The sequence below is a fragment of the Aulonocara sp. 'chitande type north' Nkhata Bay genome, linkage group LG13 (assembly GCF_057382095.1).
Source record: "Aulonocara sp. 'chitande type north' Nkhata Bay isolate Kocher_YH1m ecotype deep benthic linkage group LG13, A_spYH_male_GT1.1, whole genome shotgun sequence".
Taxonomy (NCBI): domain Eukaryota; kingdom Metazoa; phylum Chordata; class Actinopteri; order Cichliformes; family Cichlidae; genus Aulonocara; species Aulonocara sp. 'chitande type north' Nkhata Bay.
In genome coordinates this window covers 23,750,387-23,773,795 of record NC_141356.1, presented here as the reverse complement: position 1 = coordinate 23,773,795, position 23,409 = coordinate 23,750,387, and the positions used below count along the sequence as shown (strand labels likewise).

The following is a 23,409-nucleotide window of genomic DNA, read 5'->3' as shown; positions in this document are numbered from 1 at the left end:
GCTTTAATCTATGCTAATTGTAAGGAATAATGGTTTTACTGGGAGAAAACTTAAATAATAAAAAACAGAACTGAGAGAGACAATTTTGGTATCTAATCAGTATAAATCTGCTTTAAAATTTAATAATTGATCTTGTGCGCCTGTGTGTGATAATAGTTTTTGTCTGTTTCCATTATGAGCTCGATGTAGAAACATCGTAACTATAAATGTCATTTGATGCTACTAAGTATACATTTACACAGAGGCACGTCACAACTTCCACTAGTGGCCCAATCCAGGAACTCGCTGCTGTTACGTAATGCAATGCTGCTTTCACTTGCATTTGGAAAAAGCTGTTGCATTCACTGGAACTGGAACTTCACAGCTTCGGTGAACAACTGCCTATCAGATTCGGGGTGGTCACGTCTGTACCACAGGATTACTACTAATAGGCTTATTACTGTGTATTTTTGTGCCGTTTCCAAGGTAGACTGAGATTTTTATCCACGAACATGAAGCGCAGTTCATTTATTATTTTTTATATTGCCCATTAAATACATATATAGATCTTTTTAGTGTGCTCAATGACTGCACACACACGCTTTCACATTTTAAGACTAAATATAACGGACTTAGTATTTGCAACTGTATAACACTTTGTAGCAAAAGCAGAAGAATCACTAAATAGGAAAAAATAATCAGATTCCTTTACACTAGAGCTGAATTTCACAATATAGCAGTATCTTGCAATGTAACATGGCTACGATTAAATGTTGTGAAGTTGATTTAAATTGCAATATTTTATATAAATTTAAAATTTATTTAAGATGTATTTAAAATTCTGGATGACATTAAGAATTGTTGCACGTAATTTATGCTCCTCACATTTCATAAAAGTCCCTGCTGTTCTGGGTGATGAGAGGAAGCAGGGCGGTCCCTCTGTCTATGCATGGGTGGAGCGCGCAGTGAGGAAATGTCAGAAGGAAGCTGAGAAACGGTCCCCGCGCCACTCGCATGAGGCTGCTCTCACCGGATGACCCGAACGATGAACTTTATCACCATGAACTCACCCAGAAACACCACACGGGTAGGTCTGCTAACTTTTTACAATAGCATTCGTCTTTTACGCGCACGTCTCCAAACTTGATGGGACGACAGGAGCTCCAGGCTGCTAAGCGTGCAGTTATTTTACCAGATTACGCGAGGCACGTTTAAGCTGCTCTTTGTTGCTTTATGAAGCTCCACGCAGGATGAAACGGAGCAGCGTGTGGTAAGCGACCGGCCTGTGAAGTGAGTGATAAGTGTGGAATAATATTTTTTTAGTCTGTTTCCCTTTTTTAGTCCCTCTCTATTTTGTTGCTAAGACAACAGAGGAGGTGACCGCTCGTAGGGCTATTAACCACGTCACTGTGTCAGCACGCAGCTACGTCAGCGTGGGAGAGTCGCTGTTTAGTATTTTCCCCCAAAAAACACCAGGAGATAATTGGATGTAGGGTGGTGCAGCAACAGTGGTGGAAACATCTTTCATTCATTCCTGTGCGTATGAATCATTTTAAAGTAGGTTTCGTTTGAACGCAGGATATTTCATGTTGCTCCTAAATCAGAATATTTGCAAAAAACAAAACAAATCATATGTATATACGGTTATGTCTTTGCTTCATCATTTATACGCTTCTGTTTCGTATCTATATTTAGATGCTTTGGCATTTCATCTGCTGTTTATAAAAACCTCTAAGTTGCCACAGACTGCAGATAAAAAAAAATGAAGCCTGCGTGGTTAAACCTTGCATAAAGTCATGCCTTTGAAAAACTACACCCTTACTCCTCCACAGGAATCAGGAGGGTAAGTAGCAGCCAGGTACTGCTATTCAAATAGGCATTATTAGTGGATAGTCTGTCAAGTGTCACCACCTCTATAAAAGCACAGGTTTGGCAGTTTGCTGGTCTGGAGTGTGTTAACAAAATGTCACAATCTGCCCAGCAGTGGACGTCCCAGCAAATTGAGGCCTCAGTTAGCATGTTAAATGTTTAAAATAAAAACGGAAAAATTATAGCTGGGTTTCCAGGAGAAAACCTTGTCTCTCTTAAAAGAATATGGCGGTATGGCTTTGCAAAGTTACATTTGAACAATATCCTTTGGACAGATGAGACCAAAGTGGAGCTGTTTGGATATAATGTATAGCACCACAGTGTGAGAAAACCAAACACAGCATATCAACACAAAAACCTTATACTAATCTTTCAAGCACGGTGGTGAAGTGGTGATGATTTGGGTTGTTTGGCAGCCACAGAACTCGTCTGTATACCAAAGTATTAAAATTAAATTTGAGGCCATCGGTCCGACAGCTCAAGCTCGAGCCAAACTTGGAGGTGCAATAGGACAATGATCCCAAGTACAGGAGCAAATCTGTAACAGAATTGCTGAAAAAGAAAACCTTAACCTGATCAAAACACCATGGTGGGAACTTTAGAGAGCTATGCATAAACAAATGCCCACAAGTGTCATTACATCACGTGCTGCTAAAGATGGTTCTACAAGCTACTGAGTCATAGGGTGTACTTAGTTTTTATAGGAGTGCATAGAGTCCTATGAAGAATTTGTCTTTCACATGATTTTACATGATGGAAATAACTGCTCATGACCTTTTAAATAAATTAAGCATAAACATAAACTGGGACAAGCTTCCTGTTGCCAGGATGACTAATAAAGGTGCCTAACTTCAGCTATGTCTGTAGAATTTCTTCTTAAATGCATGCGTGGCAGAGAAATATTTTTATGAAGCTGCACTGATCATCAGTGCAATTATATATTAAGTGCAGGTACTTTGAAATCTAATCGTTTATGAAATCTGCCCCTTTGCCATTTTTACCAACTTGAACTTGAACTAGAAATCTGAAATAAAGGGAATTAAAACCTTTCTTTTACCCTTCCTAAGTGTTAAGTGTGTGATTAAAAAAACACACTTAACACTGCTTTGATATTTTCACATGATGGTGTTTCATTGAAGAGTATGGGTACTTGATCCACCTCTGACAGTCTGTTCTTCTCTGACTTTCTGTAAACCCTCAGTTGCAAATACTTGAAAAGAGTCAGTCTCCAGTTATGTTTCTGTTATGTAGCAATCGCTACTCCAAAATGATTGAGAAGAGCTACGTCTCGAGGCTCTTGGCTGTCGCAGTGTTTGTTTGGGTGGTCTCATTAATGCAAGTCTTGGAAATCTTCCCAGTGAATAAGTCATGGGAAGTTTCCCCCGGCTCTTTGGCCTCACATACTTCATTACCGCTGTCTTTTTAAAATCTTGAGTCTTGCAGAGAACAGTTCATCATCTCATGATGTTACGGTGAGATCACGATGCATACTTCCCTGTTCTTGTTTCACTTGTGTGCTAGAGGAAACCTCATTTTTGGCACCTTTTATGACAAGATTTTATTCATGTCAGAGTTGACAGTTTCCGTTTTTCAGTCCGGCCAGCCGAGCACGGATGCTTCTTAATCTCCTACCCTTTAAACATCTGTAACACAATACTAAATAGTGAGTATAAGCATCACACAGGGGCAAACTTGAAGCTTAAGAAAGACATTTATGTAATATCCTCTTTCTCCTTGTATATTGCATGTTGGTTATTTGTTGAAATCTAGGAAAGTAGATATGAAGTCAATGGAAACTGTTTTCTGTATTGTTTTACACTGATGCTGAATTGCACAGTGTACAAACTTGGATTTTCTTTCTTTTAAGAAAGCAGTATTGTTTTGCTATATCTTCGATAAAAGGATATAAATGTCAACAGGCACAATGTGTGGTAACTAAATATGTTTATCGGAGGAGGGCAAAGTTATTCTCATGGGCTCGGTCTTCCTTCCTCCTGTGTTGCAAAGCCTGATACTGGACAAGTGCGTCACTCAGCGCACTTCTTCTATATTTAGAGGTACAGTCTGTGCTTCCCTTGGTGGGTGGAGAGCTTGATCAAAAATAACTGGATTTTGTATACAAATATGTCATGATTTTATACATCACCCCTACACCAGTGGTCCCCAACCTTTTTTGTGCCACGGTCCGGCCTTTAAGGTGTCACGGATAAATACAACAAAATAAAACCTGCACAGCTACCAAAAAAAGAACATTTATTCGTAATACACGGGAAAAGACCCAGTGAAACCGGGTTAATGATAAAAACAATAACAAAATGACGATGAAAACCTGAAAACCACAAATTTCACACTCGAGACTCAACTCTCGCGGCCTGGTACCAAACGATTCATGGACCGGTATCAGTCCGTGGCCCGGGGGTTGGGGACCACTGCCCTAAACCAGTGGTCCCCAACCTTTTTTGCGCCATGGACCGGTTTATGCCTGACAGTATTTTCACGAACCGGCCTTTAATACAACAAAATAAAACTAGTACCGGTACCGAAAAAAAGAAGATTTATTCATAACACACGTGAAAAGACCCAGGAAAACCGAGTTAACGATAAAAACGATAACAAAATAACGCTGAAAACCGATAAAAACCCTGAAAGCCATACATTTCACACCTGAGCCTCAACTCTCGCGGCCGGTACCAAACGATTAATGGTATCGGTATCGGTCCGAGGCCCGGAGGTTGGGGACCGCTGCCCTAAACCATTTGTATCTGCTCTGACTGTATTTATGTTTCTATTTCAGGATCTGCTTGAATGTGCACATTAGAAACGAGCTGAAGATGCAGGGGGCCATTGCACGGCTGTGCGTGGTGGTGGCTGCTGCCATATTAAACCATCCCTCGCTCTTTCCGCATGAAAACACCACACTCCCGGATCAGGATGAGGAGCTGATCGCTCGAATGCGGGAGCATGAGGCAAGACTGGAAATGGAGAAGGCCAAGTTGGAAAAAGAGCTTTCACAGATGGACTCAAAGCAGGAAGAGACCAGCTTGCAGGAAGATTATAGTTGGTACTTCTGGAGCACGGTGTCTTTTATAATATTCTTCACCATCGAGATGTGCAGGGTGGATCTGGCTGATGGAGAAGTCCGGCAAGTTGAGGAGGAAGAGGTTTTTTCAGAGAGTGGTTCCATCAACCCCAGGATGATGGTACTGGATAAGGACATCCTGAGTAACTTCTGTGATAAATGCACCTACACTTCAGCACATGAAAACTGGAGGGTGAGGGAGTTTGTCGAGGGTTTTGCAGATGACTTGCTCGAGTCACTCAGGAGCGTGTGCAACAGGGACACAGACATGGAAGTCGGGGACTTTGTTGGCATTGGAAGCACGTTTGAGTCCTGGAAGTTTTGCAAACCGCTCACATGTGACCTCATCGTGCCTTTCTCACCTCCAGATCCGCACTCCTTTCAGTACCACCTGTGGTGCAGCTCCTCCAGTGACATACCTCCTGATATGCAGGGCAGTGGGAAGATAAAGGTGACCACACCTGGGGAGAATAGTGGGGGCTGTCTCTGTGGCTCTGCTAACCTCGGAGAGGACATGCTTTGTCTGCTGCATGGCAGAAATGACACACCCAAAGTCAGTCTCAGTCCTGATGAACTGCTGTGCTCCAGAGACACAAACTGCTTGGCGAAAGACCAAGTCATGAAGTGGTTTCAGATCTCTGTAACCAAAGCGTGGGGACGCATCTCTCACAAATATGACTTTGATGTTACCTTTCGCAGCCTGGATGCTGCCGGTGCGCTGAAGATCCGATTCCCGTCAGGAAAAATCATCGTAATGAACATCATTCCGGTGGTCCAGCTTGAGGATACAGATGCTTATTTTGTCTCGCACTTTCCATCGGATGTTGACAGCTTCCCAGACCCATACTGGCCCCTATCTGTTGCTGTCTACGAGAGGAATTTGCTGAAACATTTTTCTAAACGCCTACCAAAACATTCCTGTCATTTACACTGCCTCCAGATTGTTACTTTCTTACACAAAAAGCAATCAGGGCTAACTGGAAAAAGTGCCCTTACAAACTATCACTTAAAGACTGCTCTGTTGCACTTGTTGCTGAGTAAAAAGACCATCACGTGGAGCATTGAGAGTATGCAGCACAGGGTCCAGGACTTGCTCAGCTTTGTGCAGAGGAGCCTGCAGGAGAAAAGACTTAACCATGTCATGTTTGGCAACACTAAAGTGCCAGAAGAGGTCCAGGTTCCTGAGATGATTCGCAGAGCAGAGCCCATCAACCTGTTCAGGACACTGGTGCTGCAGAGGGAGCTTTATGCAGCAACAGTCAGGCATTTTCAGGAGATGCTGAGAAATGCACCTGTGCTCATACAGGAGTATACACCGTACTTATCAAACGGAGGTTTACATCACAGCCTGGATGAAAGTTTATAGGCACTCAGCAACTGAACTATTTTAGACACATATATCAGACATATCGTTCAGTGATACTATAAGTAATGTTACTAACAAAAGGTGCACGCGCATCAGCTGATTCAGCTCTTGCTGGTAACTAAATTTGTAGTGGTTTTGCCGTAGCTGCTACTTACAAAACCTTTTTAAATAAAATATGGTCTACTGCTAACACCGATGCTAAAGGAGGAACTGGAAAATTTAGTGGAGAAACCCAGAAATATTATTTACAATCTTATTGTAATAAATGTTTAGATTGAAATAAAAACAAAAAACAGCACAGTCGTGAAGAAACACGTGCCAACACGACTCAGTACCATTAAAAACAGCAGCATCACTGCTCCACCTAGTGGTTGCAGATTGTATCAACCAAAGTAAAGTAGTCACAAATAGAAGGCTGATATGTAGACTTGGTTTTATTGCAGCTGCTTTTTTTTAACATTTTCTTGAGAATACAGCTTACCGCTATCAGACGCTGAGGGAAAAACCTCAACATCTTAGTGGAGATGCCAGCAATATATACTAACTGTGACACTGGTATCCCTCGGCTCCTGGATGCTACATTTTAGCAGGAGATCTTAACATAAATACCTCTCATATTATACGGAGCCACACAGGAATCTTTAACAAAACAGTGCACTGTCTGCTTTGTATAACTGTGTTTTATGTATCATTGTTACTGTTGCAGATCCGATGGCAGCTATTAAGGATTGTTATTCTTTATGTATCTTTTATTGCTTGTTAGAGCTTATTTTCTGAATTTTGCTTGTTATATTTTTACTGTGTGTGTCTCTAGGTTATTAAATGAGACCATAAAAGGGAAACAATGTATTGTTTTTATGTGTCTTAAAGCACAAATAGAAAAATCAAATTTGCTGTCATTTCATTGACAGTATTTTTATTTTTTTATTGAAAAATCAGTCATAGTCACTAATGCAGTAACATTAAATGATGGCTGAAGGTTTTGTTCAGTACTCTAACTAATAACTTCCTACAGGCCATAGTCAAAGTCTGGGTTTCCATCAAGGAAGGTCTTGAAGAAGGCCTTGTGGGCGTCTGGGCTGAACATGAGGGCTTTGACAGCCGAGTCCTGCAACATGAGTTCTGTCCACTTCTTCAGCTCAGGTGTGCCATCCAAAAACCTAATAAGACAAAGGGTAGAGCCATTTAAATACAAGTAAATTTGAACACTCAATTTTTGTAATAGTTTCAGCAACTGAGTGAAAAGTAAATCCATTAGCTTCGGCACACGGTAATAAATATTCCGCTAAAGTCACTTTGTTACTCCGTTAAAGAGACAAACGAGAGGCATTTTTTCCAGGTGCAGAAGTGGATCAGTGAACTCGCCATAAAATCGGACATTTGACTGAGAGTGCACAATATCCTCAACACATTTCCATTTCTTTTTTAATTTTTGAGTCGGCTCAGGCTTTAAAACTAGTTGCACAGCTGGTGAATGACCTCTTTTTGGTTTCAAAGAGACATGAGGAATACATGAGCAGTGTTGCTAACTATGGACACAGTGCTTGCTGTGGCAATAAAACACAGCAAGCAATGCCCATTTGGCAGAGTTACACCTTTGTCTTTTAAAAAAAAACAAAAAAACTAGAGATGGACCGATCCGATATTACGTATCGGTCCGATACTGAACAACAGCAGCACGTTGAAGCTTAAGCTGTTGTTAGAATTTATTTAATATTACTTTCTACACCAGGATCTTTTTCTACGTAGCTGGTAACCGTGCAGGGGCGGATCTAGCAAAGTTTAGCCAGGGGGGCCGATAGGGCATGAACAGGGAAAAGGGGGCACAAAGACATACTTTTCTTTCTTATTCTCATTTAAAATGTCTAGCTTTTAATAAATAATTATCCGAATTTTACACCCAAATTTTTAATCTGATGAAAAATGTATAGAAGTCCATTACTGTATATAGTAACTATTAAGTCTAATATATATACCCTAGTAAGCTATAGTACTTTTTCCTTTGGGAAGGTACCATCTGTGCAGTCTGCAATTCTGTTGAAGAAAGATGCTGAATCTATTTAATTATTCTTGAAAAATAATTGAGTTCTGTGCATTTTTCCCCACATTGCATCAAATTAAAGTTGATTATGTCAATTAAGCATCATGGGGCGGGGGGTGGTTCCCTGTTTTTTTTTTTTTTTTTGCTGGGAATTTGCAACCCTATTAGTTAGGTTGCTTACTCTTTAAAATACCAGAATAGGGAGGATGGAGTAGGTTTAAGTTTATTAGATTGATCAGTATTGCTGAACTATGAAATATTTTGGGTGCAGTATATTTTTTGCATACAGGTATAACAGAATAGCTTTAGTGTTTGTTTTTTTTGTAACTTGAATATGAACTTATACAAAAAGCAGCAAGATATTAAAAAACATTTTTATTGATTAAAAAAAACACACTATATCGGATTCATATCGGTATTGGCAGATATCCAAATTTATGATATCAGTATCGGACATTTAAAAAAGTGGTATCGTGCCATCTCTACAAAAAACAAAAACGGCAACATTTGGAAAAGCTGGAGTAAAAAGATTAAGGTAAAATTTATCTCTGTTGACCACAATAGTGCAACTAGTGGCACAGGAAGAACAGACTCCACTAACTAAAGTGTAAAACATGTCGGTTTTAGAAAAGGATGCTTCTCTCGATTGTTCATTTCTAACTTTTGTAACATTTCTAGTAAATAATATACTTAGGCTCCCCACAGTTGACCTTTTTTTTTTTTTTTTTTTTTTTTAATGTTTACAATTTTCTATAGGCTAAATATCTGTAAAGATTATTACTTACTGTTTGACCTGATACGCTTCTACCCTCTCAAACCACGGCCACATCATGTAGTCGATCATTGTTATAGAATCGCCACCAAAGAACTTGGTCTTCTTGTTAACGAGGTCCTAGAAATTGAATGTTACATTTATTAGAGTTGTAATTAACTGGAATAACCAGGCACTGACAGGAAAGATAAACTTATTCGTTTTAATAAAAACAACCTTTGATCAATGACTGTGATTCACAGGCACACACTCATTCACACACAGTGTATCACCTCATATGTTGGGTTAATGGATAAAGGAACCAGAGGCCTAAAAGGTGTGGCCTACCTCGTTTAACTTTGCAAACTTTTCTTTCAGTTCTGCTTCCAGTCCAGAGACATCCTCTCCATTCTTTCTACCTGTTGGGATCTTGTAGAAGTACGGTATCACCTGTAGAAAACAGCAATTTTAATATTCCTTGATGCATGCTCAATCATTCAGGTAAGTAAATCTCCAAAAGTTGATGCTGTTCATCTGGACGTAGCGTAGATGGAGATGTCAATATTATTATTTGGTGATGGTTGATAAACCCCCCCAAAGCTCAAGATTTATATGCAAGTCTTTGTGTGACCTACTTTGGAAAAGTTCTCCAGCATCATTTTTTGCTGAGCCTTAGCAAAGGGAGAGGAAGGAAACAGCTTCTTTTCAGGGTAAACTTCATCCAGGTATTCACAGGTGATGGGTGACTCGTATATCACCTCACCAGCAGGTGTCTCCAGTGTTGGGACAAGACCTAATGGATTCTTTTTAAGGTACCACTCTGGTTTTTCTTTCAGGTGGATGTTTATAGTTTCGTACCTGAAACAAACAAACAACAACAACAAAAAACAGAAGGTTATGTGGGCATGTTGAAGCAGACATCTGATAGATTGAAGTACTATCATGATTTTTCATCTGTACAGTAAACTAGAATAAAGAGTAGCCTTACTTGATTCCTTTGGCTTTGAGCACAAGTCTGGCCCTCTGGGCAAAAGGGCAGAACCTCATGCTGTAAACCCTGATGTAGTCTTTAGGGACTGGGCCAGGGGCAGCGCTACCTGAGAGACACGAAAAAGATTCATCCATTTAAAAAAAGTAACAAGGAGAGCAGGTGGCAGTATTTAAATGTATGCATTGTGCTTCACATTGAAAATTAAAGTCATATATGGTTGTAATAATCCACCAGAAAAGCAATGCATTAAAATTACTTGCAGAATTGACATAAATCACAGGTCGGTAGCGGATTGTGTAAAAACTTTTACCAATTAACCTTCAAGTAGAACAACCGTGGCAGAAAATAATCTTCTATTACTGTAAAGCACAGTGAATTTAAAGTAATTTTATACTTGCAAGTTTGGATCAGGTTGTTGTATTGTCAATTCAAGGGTTTGATTGTGTTTGTCTTATTTACACTTTACTTAACATCCTAAACTTTATGGAACCAATCTTAAACCAGCATCACAAATATCTTTGTTTGAATACAGTGAATGTTGCAGTTTTATTTATGCCTGTACTTTAGTGCGAATATTTTTTTTCTGACGTCTGTTTGTTTTCAGAGAAGCCACATAATGTTTATTAACGTTCATAGAGTTTAGTATTTAGATGTTAATGAAGCAATAATTATAAGGACCATTTGCAGTTACCTGCTTTAAAATCGGAAGGAATAGGTTACTTAGGTCTAAAGAATGACTTTGTAAAAATGTTGCTCTCGGTATAATAACTCTTCATCATGCGAGCAGAAGGAAACAGCTTTTTGCATTTGAGCTTTATAAGCAGCCTTCAGTTCCTCGAGTAATATTTTAGAGTCTTACCTTTAGCGAGACACTTTTCAGCGGACATGTTGGCACTTGAAGTAATGTGTGAATCAAAGGGCTTGAAACGGACCGAGCTCAGAGTGGTGTCAGTGAACAGCGCTGCTCAACTTTTCATTTATACACTTGTGGGCGTGTCCAATCAGTCTGCCATGTTATTCTTGGAGATAAGAGGCGTTTTCCTGGAAACCAGTCATAACCAGTTCTAACAAACAATGCTTATTCGTTTTTTTTCCTAACTGTACTGTCACGAACTTTATATTTTGTGTTACAAAACTTAGACTCTGAGATGTTGCTCTTGAATTATTGACAGTTGCCTGAGCCTTGTACGGTTTAATCTTGAGGTGAATTTGCTGCAACAATTCCTCGTGGTCACAGTTGTTGATGATCAGTGAATCGATTGCTTTTGATTAGCAGCACTGGCTGCTACTTACCTACATATATCTTAATTCTTGTGGAGGTGGTAAGGGTGTAGATGCTTAATTCTTTCACTCGAATGTAGCTTATTATCATTACTATGTTGGTTTTTGTCGGTGTAATTTTTATACCCCCTTTTTTAAAAATACATTTTAGGTCATTTCCTGCAGTACAAAATGTTTGCAAAACTCAATGTTGTGTAACACATGTGGGGAAAACGTGTCTCGTGAACCTCCTGAACTTGGAAATGAAGTGTAAATGGTCTGTATTTGTATAGCGCTTTTCTAGTCCCTAAGGACCCCAAAGCGCTTTACACAACCTGTCATCCACCCATTCACACACACATTCACACACTGGTGATGGCAAGCTACAATGTAGCCACAGCCACCCTGGGGCGCACTGACAGAGGCGAGGCTGCCGGACACTGGCGCCACCGGGCCCTCTGACCACCACCAGTAGGCAACGGGTGAAGTGTCTTGCCCAAGGACACAACGACCGAGACTGTCCAAGCCGGGGCTCGAACCGGCAACCTTCCGATTACAAGGCGAACTCCCAACTCTTGAGCCACGATCGCCCCACGATCGCGAACTCCCAACTCTTGAGCCACGATCGCCCCACGATCGCTAAGATAACAATCTTGAAGGAATTCCTTGAGTAATCTATTTGAACACAAGACTTTAAAAAGTATTTTTATTTATTTATTTCACATTTGATTTATAAAAAAAAAACCATTGGTAAGTGAAGCTGCTCAGTAGCCTACTTTCTTAAAAGCATTTCTCATCGTATCTCTTATTAAATTGCAGTAAAGACAAACCGCATCAACTGTCTCCTATCTTCGGAGCATCCACTGTGAGAGGCGGTACCTATGGAACTCCAAAGTGTTCAAAATTAAATAAATAAATAGGTCAAGATGAAATAAATAACTATGTGAATAAATAAGACACAGATATGTAATGTGAGAATGATATTGTGAAATAATGGAACACATTTTGAAAAAAATGCTCATTATTGTGAAATATATTGCATTCTGCTATATAAATTTACTTATTATTGTGAAATATTATTTCATGGTCATTATTTTTCACAATAACAGAGATTATTCCTGAGGCATTTTATTTATTTCCAGCCGTTTTTAGTCCAAAATGACCTTTTTTCAAAGTCAGTCTTTATTTCAAAATCCCGTTTTTCCCGATGGTCTATTTATTTCATAATGCGACTTTTCAGCAGAATGACTTTGTCTGTCAATCAATGTAAGTGGGCTGGACCTTTGCACCTATTGGCTTATCGTTTACCATCGACTAGTTTTCCTGGATACCGGCTCCGCGGACGGCTACTGCAGCTAGCAACAGCGTGCTAGGTCAAAAGTCACGGAGGATGGCGGACTGGTGTGAACTTCAGCCAGTTCTGCTCATTTAAGCAAATCAGATAGAGAGGGATCATTTATCTGTAGATACTGTTTTGAGTCGTTTAGATGTTTCTGAAATGCTTGGGATGATAATTGCTCTTCAAGATGTTCCCATCGATGACAGCATTGTCAAAGGTTTAAGATCAATTCAGCACCGTGTTCGTTTGGAATACGCCGAGGAAGAACAGTCTTCAAATGTTGGCCGTCCACGTCTAGAAATCCCGGTGCAGCACTCAGGACTTTAGTGCTGTCCGGGATAACCGTCGGGGTAATTGCCGATACATTTTCTGTCTCCGAGCACAATTAGGAGGAAAATGACGGAGGATGGTCTAAGGTAAGTTTATGCTGTAATTGAGCACCTGTGTGATTCTGTACACAGCATTGTTTAGGTGTTGACCTTAATTATGACGTTTGACAATGAATTATTATCGCTTACTTTTTTTTGTTACTGTCTAAACTAAGTGGGGCAGCTACGGCTAAAGCTATCGGCGCCATCTCGGCGTTGAGACACGTTTAGCAGTGTTAGCTGTTAGTGTGTTAACTCGGAGACTGGGGTCAGTGGAGCCTGTAGGAACCTTTTACACAGAGAGTAGACCCACCAGCTTTCCACAGTCTACTTACTTATCACATCTTGTTAGACAACAGGGTCATTAGTGCTTTAAATAGTACATAGTTGAATGTTTCATTGCTGTTTGCAGTTGATTGTTCTCTGATAACGCATAACAAGGTTGATGTTAAATAGCGAGTTTATTGAAATGGTTTTGTCTATTTCAGCAGCATTATAGATATACTTTCTCTGGTGTCTTCGGTAAAGCTAAAACAAGAATACATTTACATCCTTGGTTCTTTCAGCATTAATTGGAAAACTTTGAGATTTGCTGTGCGCCTCCCAAGCCATTCTCTTTTATCCCACCTGTCAGGTATAGATGGCAATACTTTAAACAAAGTTAAATTTGTTATACCTGAAGAGAACCAATCCTGACCTAGAATGGGTGAATGAATAATTAGTTGGTAGCCAATGCCTAAGCAACTCACATAGGCCCTGGCAGACTCAATAAGTCCATCTAGGAACAGCTGCAGGAAACGCCTCTTCAGTTTAGATTTAAAACATGTGCATGCTCTTTCAGGTTGATGAGGATTATGGTGTGGACTGGACAGGACAACATAATCGCTGCCCATCAAATGAGATCACCATTCCTGAGATTCAGCTCCCAGATGCACTGAATGAACAAGACCCTGCTGTGCTACCAATACTTCAAAATCACTTGTAGAAAGACATTATTACATTTAATCAGTTTCTATGTCAGGAGGATTTTTTTTTTTTTAATTTCTACAGCTTTGTAGCTAATACTGACTCAAAACAGCATAACCAATTTCATTTTCAACAAAACAGTGAGTGGCTATAAAACAGGATTTGTTTTATACAGCTGTCACTTTAATGATAATCATTTCTTGGTTGGATATACAGTACATGTCAACTCTGAGCAGATTTAATACAATGAACACAGAGTAGTGTAACATCTTAATTCAAATAATTTTTTCTAGAAATTTTTTTTGTATCAGTAGCGAGTATAAACAAAACATATTGTGTAATTTATAATGTACAGTGAACAACTGATTTTGATATCTGAACTCTTCATCAGTTTATATTAAAAAAGCCATAAATGCACACCTGTACTCTGTATTTTTCACTGTCAAGTGTATTAAAAAGAACTAGAACTCACTAGATTGTCCGTTTCTTTGAACACAGAGTACAGTAATGTGATGCAAGAAAGAAGAAATGGTCTAATTTTACCATGTGGTTATGGAATCAATCGTAAACCAGACCAAAACCTGAGTCAGTAGAGTTGAGACACACCTGAATGTCCATTAGAAATGACTCATAGGTACAGTAGTGTGCAGGAAGACGTAGTACTTCAAAACCGGTGGAAGACTTTGGAAGATTGCTGTTGACCACTTCCACAGTCATTTCTCGGCAAGACTTCCCATCCTGTCCAAAACTTGATGAGGGCTTTTTGTTGTGCACAAGATGCTGCAACAGAAGATTGTTTTAAACTATAATGACATCCTATATTCATTATTTTGAATCTTTTATGGAGAAATACCATAAAAGATGACCACTTACATACAGGGCACCAGACATTTTTGCCCCACTCAAATTGCTGTTGTAGCTTTTATAGATATTTTTATGTTAACAAAGCTAAAAGTAGTCTACATACAATTCTAGTGCAACTGATAATGCCACCACTCTTATGTATTGCATGGAGCAAATAACAAAACAAAATTATACTATAGCGTAGAGCTGGGCGATAGAACGATAACGATATGTATTGCGAAATAACTTTTTCTCAATAGAAAAATTAAACTATTGCGATAGACCTCACCGCTCTTGTCCTTTTTATAAAAAAATAAATAAAAATAAATATCGTGATATGAAAAAATCTCATATCGCCCAGCTCTACTATAGTGTACTTTGTTAATGACCCAAGATCACTGGACTGTATGTAATTTACCAAAGTGTAATCAGAGAAAACCAATGGCAAAATACCTATCGCAGCAGACTTACCATTTTCAATGAAGGACCGAAGGTAACCTGCCACTCTGCATTTATCCTCGAGAGCATTCCTCTTCTTCCTCATCTTCATCTTCTGTGGCAGGCCACAGTCATTTTATAGCTTTACTTATCTTGTAGTCTTAAGAGCATCAGCAACATTAGGTGTATTTTTATTAAATGTAACCCAGCTGTTCAACTAACCCACGCATACAAAACAGTATATTGGTGTTTTGTGTCAACAATTAATGTTCATCCTTCATAAATTAACCAAATAGCTTTACTATTCAGATGTTAAAAGATGTGACCTGACCTTACCTCACAACAGGGAGCAGTCTCTGATTCCCTTGGTAAGAAAGGAGGAATGATGTCTGATCTTTCTGTCAGAAGCGGCCATACCATGGTTTCCTTAAGCCCTTTCCTCAGCTGCTTGACTTGACGACTTGTTTGTGTTATGACCTACAACGGTGAGACCAAACCAAAACTGAAGTTGGAGTCTGTAAAGTGACACACACTTTAAATGTTAAATATTTAAAGAACATCCACTGTACTAGTAAAAGCATTTTCAAATTATACCCACTTACAAAATCACTACGTTGAACTAAAATTGCTTTCTTTTCTTTCACATAGATTACTTGTCTTCCATATTAGCACAGAAGATAAGCCACTTTAAAACAGTCATGAATAACTATTACCTACAACAATGTAAATAGTAATACAGACATTAACCCAGAAGACAATTATTTTCTCTTACCTAATTTATAGAATTCTTTGCTATGATAAAAAACAGTATTAAAAAAAATCTGTGACTAAACTGATTAAAAAGCTCATTTTTGCCAGACAGACAGACTAACCAAGCAATAATAACATATCGTTACTTACCCTGAACAGCGTTTCGTGGAGTGGAGCTAGCTGTGATAGCGTTAGCATTTGCTAACGTTAACACTGTGCGGTTGTGATGAGAACTTGGACCAGGGACCACTTCATCTCCAGTACACTGCTGCAATACGCAGACTGAGGTGAAGACGTTCAATCTAAGCGGTTAGCAAGTTCTCTGAGTAACTCAGAAACGGACTTGTTTCCTGCAGCCATGCCCTTCACAAGAATTGATACACCTGTAACGTTATTCGCGCCCAGTGTTTTGCATTTGTCGGTGCCTTAAGTTTATTTTGAGCTGCATACTGCCGCCAGCTGCATAGGAGATGCATTGCACCATTAAACCTAAATCGACAATTCATGTGCTATTACTTATGTCTGAGTAAAGGAGCAACCAATCACACAACTGGCTCCGCCCTGTCTTTCTTGATTGACAGACAAAGTCATTCTGCTGAAAAGTCGCATTATGAAATAAATAGACCATCGGGAAAAACGGGATTTTGAAATAAAGACTGACTTTGAAAAAAGGTCATTTTGGACTAAAAACGGCTGGAAATAAATAAAATGCCTCAGGAATAATCTCTGTTATTGTGAAAAATAATGACCATGAAATAATATTTCACAATAATAAGAAAATATATATAGCAGAATGTAATATGTTTCACAATAATGAGCATTGTTTTCAAAATGTGTTCCATTATTTCACAATATCATTCTCACATTACATATCTGTGTCTTATTTATTCACATAGTTATTTATTTCATCTTGACCTATTTATTTATTTAATTTTGAACACTTTGGAGTTCCATAGTTACCCGCCTGATTCAGGCACATAAAAGTCACTATTTATATGATAAATTGGACTTGTGTTAATAGTTGACTAGCTGGGCTACTTTTACCTTTAAAACCGCCAGGATAGACGTTTGTGTAACGCATATTCACAGTGACTTTGCAGATACTCCACTCCCCGTTTTTGTCTTGTTTTTACATAACCCAGAAGAAAGTAAGACTAGTTATGACTTTGCGAGATTACCGCCCCCTTTGTCTCCTTCTGATATTGTTGCTGTTAGACATGTTTTCACAGAAATGTTGCTCTCTTTATTCTCAGAAGCCAATACTGGAAGCCATTTCTAAATCCTGGCCTTCACTGAGTCGCAGTGAATAAAGGCTGTGATGACAAATGATGGATCTCTTGCAGGTTAACATGTCAGCATCTTTTGCTTTCTCAGACAGCTATTTGGAATCAACTCAAGATCTTTTGATCTGCTTATTTTGTCATGTATTGAAGAGGTAACAGGTTTCACCTGCCACAAAACTGCCTCTCAGCAAATCTTAACACCCCCCCCCCCCCCCCCCCAAAAAAAAACCCCCCACCCCAAACACGTGTGTAGATAGAAATGGCTGTAATTTCTTTAGTTAAAGCAACATGTTTGTTAAACCCCTTTAATTAAAGCTGAAAGTCTTCCGTTTCAATCACATCTTGACTTTTTAGAATTTAAAATCTACTGTTATGTAAAGAGGCAAGACTACAAAAAAGTGTCATTATCCAAAAACTGATGGGCTCATTTGTATATAAATACTTTTTCAAAGATTCCAGGTGGTTGACATCTTTTACCACAGTGGAGGAAATTGTTATTTGACTCCCTGCAGAATTTGTAAGTTGAAATTTATAAGTTGGAAAAATACCACACAAAGAAAGACCCAGCAGAAACATCTGTCTGTAATCTTCACTCAGTGAAAGGGAAATCAATTTATAACTTTTATGTAATGTCTGTTTTTTTGTTTTTGTATTTTTGGTTGATATTCTGTCTCTCACCAATAAAATGAAACTACCATAAAAATTTGAGACTGCTCTTTTTGTTGTAAATGAGCAAACGTACAAATTTATCAGGGGATCAAATCATTATTTCACCCAATGTATATTTTTGTCTGGAACCTTTGGTTAGACTGCTTTAGCTTTCAGACACAGAGCAAAAAAGCTCTAATAAATGGAGAATTGCGGAGGATCTTCATCAAAAACAGGAATCTCTCTTTGCTGATTATACAGGTGCAAGTTTTTGACCATCGGGATCTGAATCTGACTTTTGTCCTTTTGTTTCACCGGATGTTTCCCATTTTAAATCTCATGTGAGTCTGTTTCCTTTACTCTCTCCACTACTGACCGAGTGTCAGCCCAGAGGGACCATTTCTGCTGGTTCCTTTTGTGGTTTTCGACTAAATGCCGTCCCTTTTTGAAATATGATTAATTCATAGACTGTTATTCAAACTGTAATGTTTGAATAGTTACTCCTACACAGCGCATTGGATTTTAAGTGCAAAGCTTTGTGTGCACCTTCAACAACAACAGCCACACCTGTGCACACATGTACTGACTAACTCTGTCCTCCTTTGTTGACCCGCAGCACCTGCAGCTCCATTGCAATCCAGGAATCCTGGTCATAAATAAGCACAGTTTTCACTATACATAGTTTTCATTGCATTTTTCTTGAGAAATTAAAAGTTCAAACAATGTCTTTTTTTCCTTGCAAATATATATAAACAAAAATAATACAGACCAACATGAATCAGCACTGTTAAAAGCCTGAGCAACACCCATGTCAGTTACATAACACCAGGCTGACTACCTAAGTGCTCCACCTAGTGGTGGCAGATTTTAATCACCAAAACTACACTGTTCATAGAGTAATTACTGAAGCGTGGTCACACATTTCAGATGGGACTGATCTCTGCACTTTATCTGATATTTTTCTTGTATTGTTTTGGTGGAGCTCCAGTTTATCAAATGACCACACTCTGTGGCCTGGAGAAAAGCATGAAATTGTTTGTTTTTTTTAAAGCACAACCCCCCCCCCAAAAAAAACAAAACAAAACAAAACAAAAACCCAAACAAACAAAAACCCAAACAAACAAGGATGATCATTTCATGGATATTTAATTGAAAAAGTTATTCACATTTGTTCTTCAGATGTTTCCCTTTACATGTGCCACATCAGTATTTTGATACAGACCTGACTCATCGGACATATAAAAGGACGGCTGAGAGTTTTGTTCAGTGGTCTCACTGCTAATTTTCTACAGGCCATAGTCATAGTCAGGTTTCCCATCAACATAGGTCTTGTAGAAGGCCTTGTAGGTGTCTGTGCTGTACATGGTGGCTTTAACAGCTGGATCCTCCCGCATGCGCTCTGTCCACTTCTTCAGCTCAGGTGTACCATCCAGACAGCTAGAAGACAAAGAAAGTAATTTAAAGAAAACTGAATGACAGAACATGAATACACAGATAAATGAAAACGTTAGGCAAATGAGACGTTCTGTTTCAGTAATATAAATATTCAGTTTGATTTAAATAGCACCAAATCACAACAGCAATTGCATCAAGGCGCTTTATATTGTAAAGTAAAGACCCTACAATAATACAATAAGAGCAGGTTCCATTAATAAAGATGAACTAAGATTTAATTTTAACCAACACCACTCTTACTTAAAAAACACAGGCTGAAGCTGTTGGACTCAAACTCAGTGACTCAAATGCTGTTGCAAACATGCTATGTGAACAAGGCAGCATTCAATGTAACCACACTCGTCAACTCGTAACTATCATCAAGTGAGATTAATGCATCAGTAAAGTGTGCTAAGCACAAATTTAGAGTTTTCCCTGTCAAGGAGCCCACTCTTCTTTTACCTTATTTGATCAATGTTTGCAAATTATGCTTAACACCATCAACATCTGTAAAATTCACTTTGCACTTTCAATTTTAAAGAGGCAAAATAAATATAACTTAGGAGTTCTTAAGATCTGCTCTTCCCTGCAGCATTGCTTTACTTGGAGCTCCTTTTGCCATTATATGGATTTTATAGTGATTCTTTATGGGTCCCTATCAGCAGTTCCTCTGATAATGTCTATGACTAAAAGGAGGCCGCATTCGATTGATCCACATTGTGTGGCGAAAGAGCGAAATTATGTCATGTGTCCCCCTTTGTGCATTGAGCGCAATGCAGAAAATCTGTCTTTAATCCAACACTGTGAGGCGTGTAGTGTCTCACTGGGTTCTCAAGTTTTGACAAGCCAACAAACACAAAGAAAGCCTGAAAGTATACCACTTGCTTCATAGCATACCCTTCTGGTCTCACAAAAGGAACAATGACAAATAGCACTGATCAATGTGGGAATCCCTCTTCTTTCTCTTGTCTAAACCTTTGTATAGTTAGGTTCCACTCAGATGACCTCAAGTTTCTTTAAATTATTGTATGAGTTAAACATTCATTTTAAACACCCTTTAAACTTAAAGACTGCTACTTACTGTTGCAACTCAAAGGTCTCCAGCCTCTCAAACCAAGGCCACATCATGTAGTCAATCATTGTTATGGAATCACCACCAAAGAACTTGGTCTTCTTGTTAGCAAGGTCCTATGTTTGAACATTTTTGCCTTTACAAGCTGTAATATTACATTTTGAGTTAATGGACAAAGAAACTACGGGATTCAAATACATTACCTACCTTACTTAATTTGGCTAATTTTTCTTTCAGTTCAGCTTCCAGTCCAGAGACATCCTCTCCATTCCTTCTACCCATTGGGATCTTGTAGAAGTATGGTGTCACCTGTAGAAAATAGTGACATTACAATTATTTGGTGATGGTTGAAAAACAAAAACCAAACCCTTAACATTTTTATTAAAGTTTTCATGCAACATACTTTGGAAAAGTGCTCCAGCATCATCTTTTGCTGAGCCTTAGCAAAGGGAGAGGAGGGAAGCAGCTTCTTTTCAGGGTAAACTTCATCCAGGTATTCACAGGTGATGGGTGACTCGTATATCACCTCACCAGCAGGTGTCTCAAGCGTTGGGACAAGACCAAGAGGATTCTTCTCAAGAAACCAGTCTGGTTTGTCTTTCAGGTGGATGTTGACGGTGTCATATCTGAAACACAAAAGTACCTACGTTATGTTCAGTGAGTGGGATGAGATTTGTAAAATCAATTGTAATAAAATGCATGTTTACGTGATTCCTTTGGCATTCAACACTAATCTGGTCCTCTGGGCAAAAGGGCAGAACCTCATGCTGTACAGTCTAATGTGGCCTTTGGGCACTGGACCAGGTGCGGCACTACCTGAGGGAAACAAGAAAAGCTTAAAAACTAGAATAAAAAAATACTGAGGTGGAAAGACTTCTGAGGGTCATTCATCAAGTTATTTTTTGATTTCATTAACCACTCCGAGAAGAAACTGTCAAGTATTACTGCTTTCATTTTTTTGTTTGGGCTATTTTTCTGTTATTTCTGCACAGTTATTTGTCACTAGAGTTAGACCTAGGACACAGCAAATTTATGTTTTAGCATTTCATCATAGCTGAGACAGAAAATGTGATGCAGTTGTAGACTGGCAGCTGTATGCTCTTAATTTAGTCTTTATTTCACAACACGTTTGATCAGTGGCGGTCTTAGCCTGTTTGGCGCCCTGGGCGAACACACCCTCTGCCCCCCCCCCCCCCCCCCCCACACACACACACACACACACACACACACACACACACACATTAAGGATTGTCCATTGACATAAAACTGTTGTCGGACCCATACTGAATTTCACCAGAGAAACACACACACACACACACACACACACATATGAAGAGAGAGAGTATGCATAGTATGCAAACAGCTACCAAACAGCCATCATAATTCATCATACAATGAGAACAGGACAAATCAACAATTGACAATGTCTAATTAATATTAAAACCTGTAACATAATGTATTGTTTGGAGTTTAGTCTGTTACTGTTGCTATTTTTACCATTTCTTCTTGGAGCAACTGTAACCCACATAATTTCCTTAGGGATTAATAAAGTATTCTGATTCTGATTGTTTCAGGATGACCTGCCATTATCCAATGACACGTCTGCTTACCTGCATCTTTTGCTCGTTTCTCCTCCTCTTCTTTTCTATTTTTTCTAAACTGAGCACCTGATGGCTTTGAACTTTTCTTGTCCATCTTCCATTGGTTTTAATTTTGCACTCCAGTATGAACACAAATCCCCCATATCGAGGAGCACCACAACATAACCTAACAGACCTACACCTTAGTTCACAGATTCACTTTGTCTAGGGTGTATTGGGATTTCACACAACCCAGGATTCAAATCATGAATACATAATGGACTTGGATTTACATCATTATGAATGAAATGTGCTCTATTTGGAAGCAGCAGGGCCGCTCCCCTTTCGACGGGTTGTGTGTGTGAGACTTTAAATCATCAAACTGTAAAATATAAATTTTAAATTGTTATTGATCCCTTTACCCCTGGTCCTAAAGTGCATATTTATTTTCTTACTCTTCTTATATATATTGTTTGTTTACTTGCACTGCTGTGGAGCCTCGTCGTCTCGTCTCTCTATATACTGGACTGTATGTAGCGGAGATGACAATAAAGTTTTACTTTGACTTCAGCAGCAAGCAGGCGCACCGAGGGCTCTCGCGCTCACTTTTCGCGTATAGAATTTTGAAAAAAACATTGGTGCAAATTATAAGTCTGTATCATAATGTCTGGTGTTTTGTTTTTATTTTGCGAGTTGGTTATTAGATGCTGCTCCAGCCAGCCAGTGACTCCCCCGCCGCCCCGCCCTCTCCTCCCTGTGCCGGAAGCAGCAGGAGCACCTCGCAAACGGAGGGCGCCCTTATTCCAAGCAAATAGCAATAGAAAACCGATCGGTGCCTATGCCATTTCCAGTATGCACTGGCATGACGTCGGGGCAGCATGAGTACGAGCAATTTTTATTTTTATTTATTTTTTTACCGATGCCCGTGATGCCGCCCCCCGCCACGATGCCGCCCCGGGCAACCGCGCGTGTCGCCCATATCAAAAACCGCTACTGCGTTTGATGACACATACTAAAAATGAGTCCATTAAATGGGCTATTTGATTTGCAACTACAGTGTATCTGCGTTTAGCTTTAGTGTTGTATCTCGTTACTTCCTAAATTCTCCCCTGTAATCAGTTCAGGGCAGAGGAAAATTCATCAATAGAAAGCCTCCAGTTTTAGCCGAGTAACAGCGTAGGTCTTACCATTAGCGAAACATTTTTCAGTGGACATGTTGCACTTGAAGTGGTAGACGAAGAGCCGAAACGGTGACCGACTACACCTGACCGAGAAAGAAAGTCAGAGAGCAAGCAGTATGGCTGATTATTAATTTTATACACTATTTCCGTGGTGGGCGTGTCAAACAGCGC

General features: G+C 39.3%; 4 protein-coding genes and 1 long non-coding RNA gene across 6 annotated transcripts; 2 read left to right on the top strand and 3 right to left on the bottom strand.

Moving 5' to 3' along the window:
* The first annotated feature begins 937 nt into the window (after positions 1 to 937).
* On the top strand, positions 938 to 7,807 carry itprip (inositol 1,4,5-trisphosphate receptor interacting protein). The gene is made up of 2 exons (XM_086259311.1): positions 938 to 1,066; positions 4,643 to 7,807. Exon 2 carries the CDS (start codon positions 4,680 to 4,682, stop codon positions 6,291 to 6,293), a length of 1,614 nt encoding a protein of 537 aa, XP_086115437.1. The 5' UTR covers positions 938 to 1,066; positions 4,643 to 4,679; the 3' UTR covers positions 6,294 to 7,807.
* Positions 7,190 to 10,992, bottom strand: LOC147316105 (glutathione S-transferase omega-1-like). Its single transcript, XM_086259312.1, has 6 exons — positions 10,936 to 10,992; positions 10,074 to 10,182; positions 9,721 to 9,943; positions 9,434 to 9,535; positions 9,120 to 9,226; positions 7,190 to 7,453 (listed from the first exon to the last, which is right to left on the bottom strand). The coding sequence occupies exons 1-6, from the start codon at positions 10,961 to 10,963 to the stop codon at positions 7,303 to 7,305; spliced, it is 720 nt and encodes a 239-aa protein (XP_086115438.1). The 5' UTR covers positions 10,964 to 10,992; the 3' UTR covers positions 7,190 to 7,302.
* Positions 10,993 to 12,795: 1,803 nt separating this feature from the next.
* On the top strand, positions 12,796 to 14,480 carry LOC147316104 (uncharacterized). Its single transcript, XR_015124447.1, has 2 exons — positions 12,796 to 13,091; positions 13,885 to 14,480. It is a non-coding gene; the product is annotated as an uncharacterized LOC147316104 (long non-coding RNA).
* LOC147316103 (uncharacterized) lies at positions 14,219 to 16,990 on the bottom strand. The gene is made up of 4 exons (XM_086259310.1): positions 16,191 to 16,990; positions 15,627 to 15,767; positions 15,324 to 15,405; positions 14,219 to 14,789 (listed from the first exon to the last, which is right to left on the bottom strand). Exons 1-4 carry the CDS (start codon positions 16,236 to 16,238, stop codon positions 14,674 to 14,676), a joined length of 387 nt encoding a protein of 128 aa, XP_086115436.1. The 5' UTR covers positions 16,239 to 16,990; the 3' UTR covers positions 14,219 to 14,673.
* A 2,110-nt stretch (positions 16,991 to 19,100) lies between these two features.
* On the bottom strand, positions 19,101 to 23,392 carry LOC147316102 (glutathione S-transferase omega-1-like). 2 transcript variants are annotated; one of them, XM_086259305.1, is made up of 6 exons: positions 23,245 to 23,392; positions 21,185 to 21,293; positions 20,881 to 21,103; positions 20,685 to 20,786; positions 20,487 to 20,593; positions 19,101 to 19,408 (listed from the first exon to the last, which is right to left on the bottom strand). In XM_086259305.1, exons 1-6 carry the CDS (start codon positions 23,270 to 23,272, stop codon positions 19,258 to 19,260), a joined length of 720 nt encoding a protein of 239 aa, XP_086115431.1. In that variant the 5' UTR covers positions 23,273 to 23,392; the 3' UTR covers positions 19,101 to 19,257. The 2 variants fall into 2 exon arrangements, with proteins under 2 accessions (XP_086115431.1, XP_086115433.1); XM_086259307.1 differs by having other exon boundaries at positions 21,185 to 21,289; positions 23,245 to 23,382.
* Positions 23,393 to 23,409: the final 17 nt, after the last annotated feature.

What these genes read in the sequence shown, in the direction of transcription:
- itprip (XM_086259311.1), top strand. Translation starts at nt 4,680, where the DNA reads ATGCAGGGGGCCATTGCACGGCTGTGCGTGGTGGTGGCTGCTGCCATA.
- LOC147316105 (XM_086259312.1), bottom strand. Translation starts at nt 10,963, where the DNA reads ATGTCCGCTGAAAAGTGTCTCGCTAAAG. An exon ending in CTCAAAGCCAAAGGAATCAA is followed by an intron (nt 9,944 to 10,073) that starts GTAAGGCTACTC and finishes TGTTTGTTTCAG; the next exon opens with GTACGAAACTATAAACATCC. An exon ending in AGTTTGCAAAGTTAAACGAG is followed by an intron (nt 9,227 to 9,433) that starts GTAGGCCACACC and finishes TTCAATTTCTAG; the next exon opens with GACCTCGTTAACAAGAAGAC.
- LOC147316103 (XM_086259310.1), bottom strand. Translation starts at nt 16,238, where the DNA reads ATGCTAACGCTATCACAGCTAGCTCCACTCCACGAAACGCTGTTCAGG. An exon ending in TCCACGAAACGCTGTTCAGG is followed by an intron (nt 15,768 to 16,190) that starts GTAAGTAACGAT and finishes TCACCGTTGTAG; the next exon opens with GTCATAACACAAACAAGTCG. An exon ending in TCGGTCCTTCATTGAAAATG is followed by an intron (nt 14,790 to 15,323) that starts GTAAGTCTGCTG and finishes CTTCTGTTGCAG; the next exon opens with CATCTTGTGCACAACAAAAA.
- LOC147316102 (XM_086259305.1), bottom strand. Translation starts at nt 23,272, where the DNA reads ATGTCCACTGAAAAATGTTTCGCTAATG. An exon ending in TTGAATGCCAAAGGAATCAC is followed by an intron (nt 21,104 to 21,184) that starts GTAAACATGCAT and finishes TTTGTGTTTCAG; the next exon opens with ATATGACACCGTCAACATCC. An exon ending in GAGACCTTTGAGTTGCAACA is followed by an intron (nt 19,409 to 20,486) that starts GTAAGTAGCAGT and finishes TTTGTCTTCTAG; the next exon opens with CTGTCTGGATGGTACACCTG.